This window comes from Penaeus monodon, chromosome 32 (assembly GCF_015228065.2).
Source record: "Penaeus monodon isolate SGIC_2016 chromosome 32, NSTDA_Pmon_1, whole genome shotgun sequence".
NCBI lineage: Eukaryota > Metazoa > Arthropoda > Malacostraca > Decapoda > Penaeidae > Penaeus > Penaeus monodon.
The window spans coordinates 13,697,571-13,698,809 of NC_051417.1; the positions used below are offsets into that span (position 1 = coordinate 13,697,571).

The window sequence follows — 1,239 nt, forward strand, 5'->3', positions numbered from 1 at the left end:
ACTTGTAGAAAAGATTGCACAAGACTCACTTTGGATCAGATACCAGACAACCTTGCACGACGTCAAAGCCCAGATTATGTCCTGCCATTGCTGCAGCTGCCATGGTGTTGACATTGTTGGGCGCAAGGGGACAAAGGCCTCGTACAGGTCCATCATAGAGAGTTACCGCTTCAGTGCCACAAATTTGCTCATTTTTTGCTTTGAGTTCCCCTTCAAACTTGAAGCAACTTGGATGCTTCTTCATGGTAACTTTTAGTCCCTGTAAGGAAACAATTTTTTACAATATGACTTTGCATGGAAGATTTTAGACTTTACCGTTAGCTTTCTCAACTTGAATATTTGCTTAGATTATATATAAATAGCTAGAAAGTCTGTTCATATCATGTCATAATCAATATTATTATTATGTAAATGTTTTATACAGATGAGAATGACTGTATTTTCCCCTTTCCAACTACAGTCCCTCATAACTGCCTTACTTATTGTAATTTACTTAGATCCTTCACTCTGCTAGTTCATCAAAACAAATCATAATCTGCATGACCTTAAAAAATTATTAATTCTTAAACACAAGGAAACATGTACAATTTGCAATAAGAAGCAAAAAATGTAAACCTTCAGTGTCCCTCTATCAGCCATCTTCAGTATATCTTCTGCACCCCAGAAAGCTCCAGCTGGAACGTAGAGCCCGTGGGAAGTTGCCGCAGTACGTAGTGCATCTTCAACAGGTTGCGAGGCTAGAGCTGTGGGTGACCCGACTAAATAGTCTGCAGTATTCAGGAACATTGGTCCATACTACAAGAAAATCAATGTTAGTTTGTAGGGACTCCTGTGTAAATTAAGTTAAATGTGAACCATTTAAATTTCACAACTTCACATTAAATGGTCTAGCTTGGAAAGTTTGCAGGTCAGGCTGTCAAAGCAGTTTTGTTAAATATTTAACTTTATTATAAAATATTTAAAAAAAGGAATTTGCACATAATCCCAAGGATATTAAACTAGATAATTGTAGCTTTTTCACTGCTTTAAGTCTAACCTTTTCTGATATAACTGGGTGTGAGACTTCCACAATCAAGTCTGGTGAAAATTGACTACAGTTTTCCAAGTTTTCGCAGATGTATCTGGGGACATAAAACAACTATTTTAATACTAACATTGAGAGCATAATCAGGTATTCATTAGACTATCTTACATGAAACCAGTGAGACGACCTTTTCCATAACCATTCTGCCTCCTCTT

At 36.9% G+C, this 1,239-nt stretch overlaps 1 protein-coding gene across 1 annotated transcript in view; it reads right to left on the reverse strand.

Moving 5' to 3' along the window:
- The window catches only part of LOC119593508 (putative L-aspartate dehydrogenase), a gene marked incomplete in the record, with an annotated part of 5,692 nt that overhangs the window by 679 nt on the left and 3,774 nt on the right, over positions 1-1,239 (reverse strand). Inside the window, 3 exon segments of the mRNA XM_037942460.1 lie at positions 30-259; positions 616-795; positions 1,037-1,121. Of these exon segments, the coding sequence (XP_037798388.1) occupies positions 30-259; positions 616-795; positions 1,037-1,121 (495 nt within the window).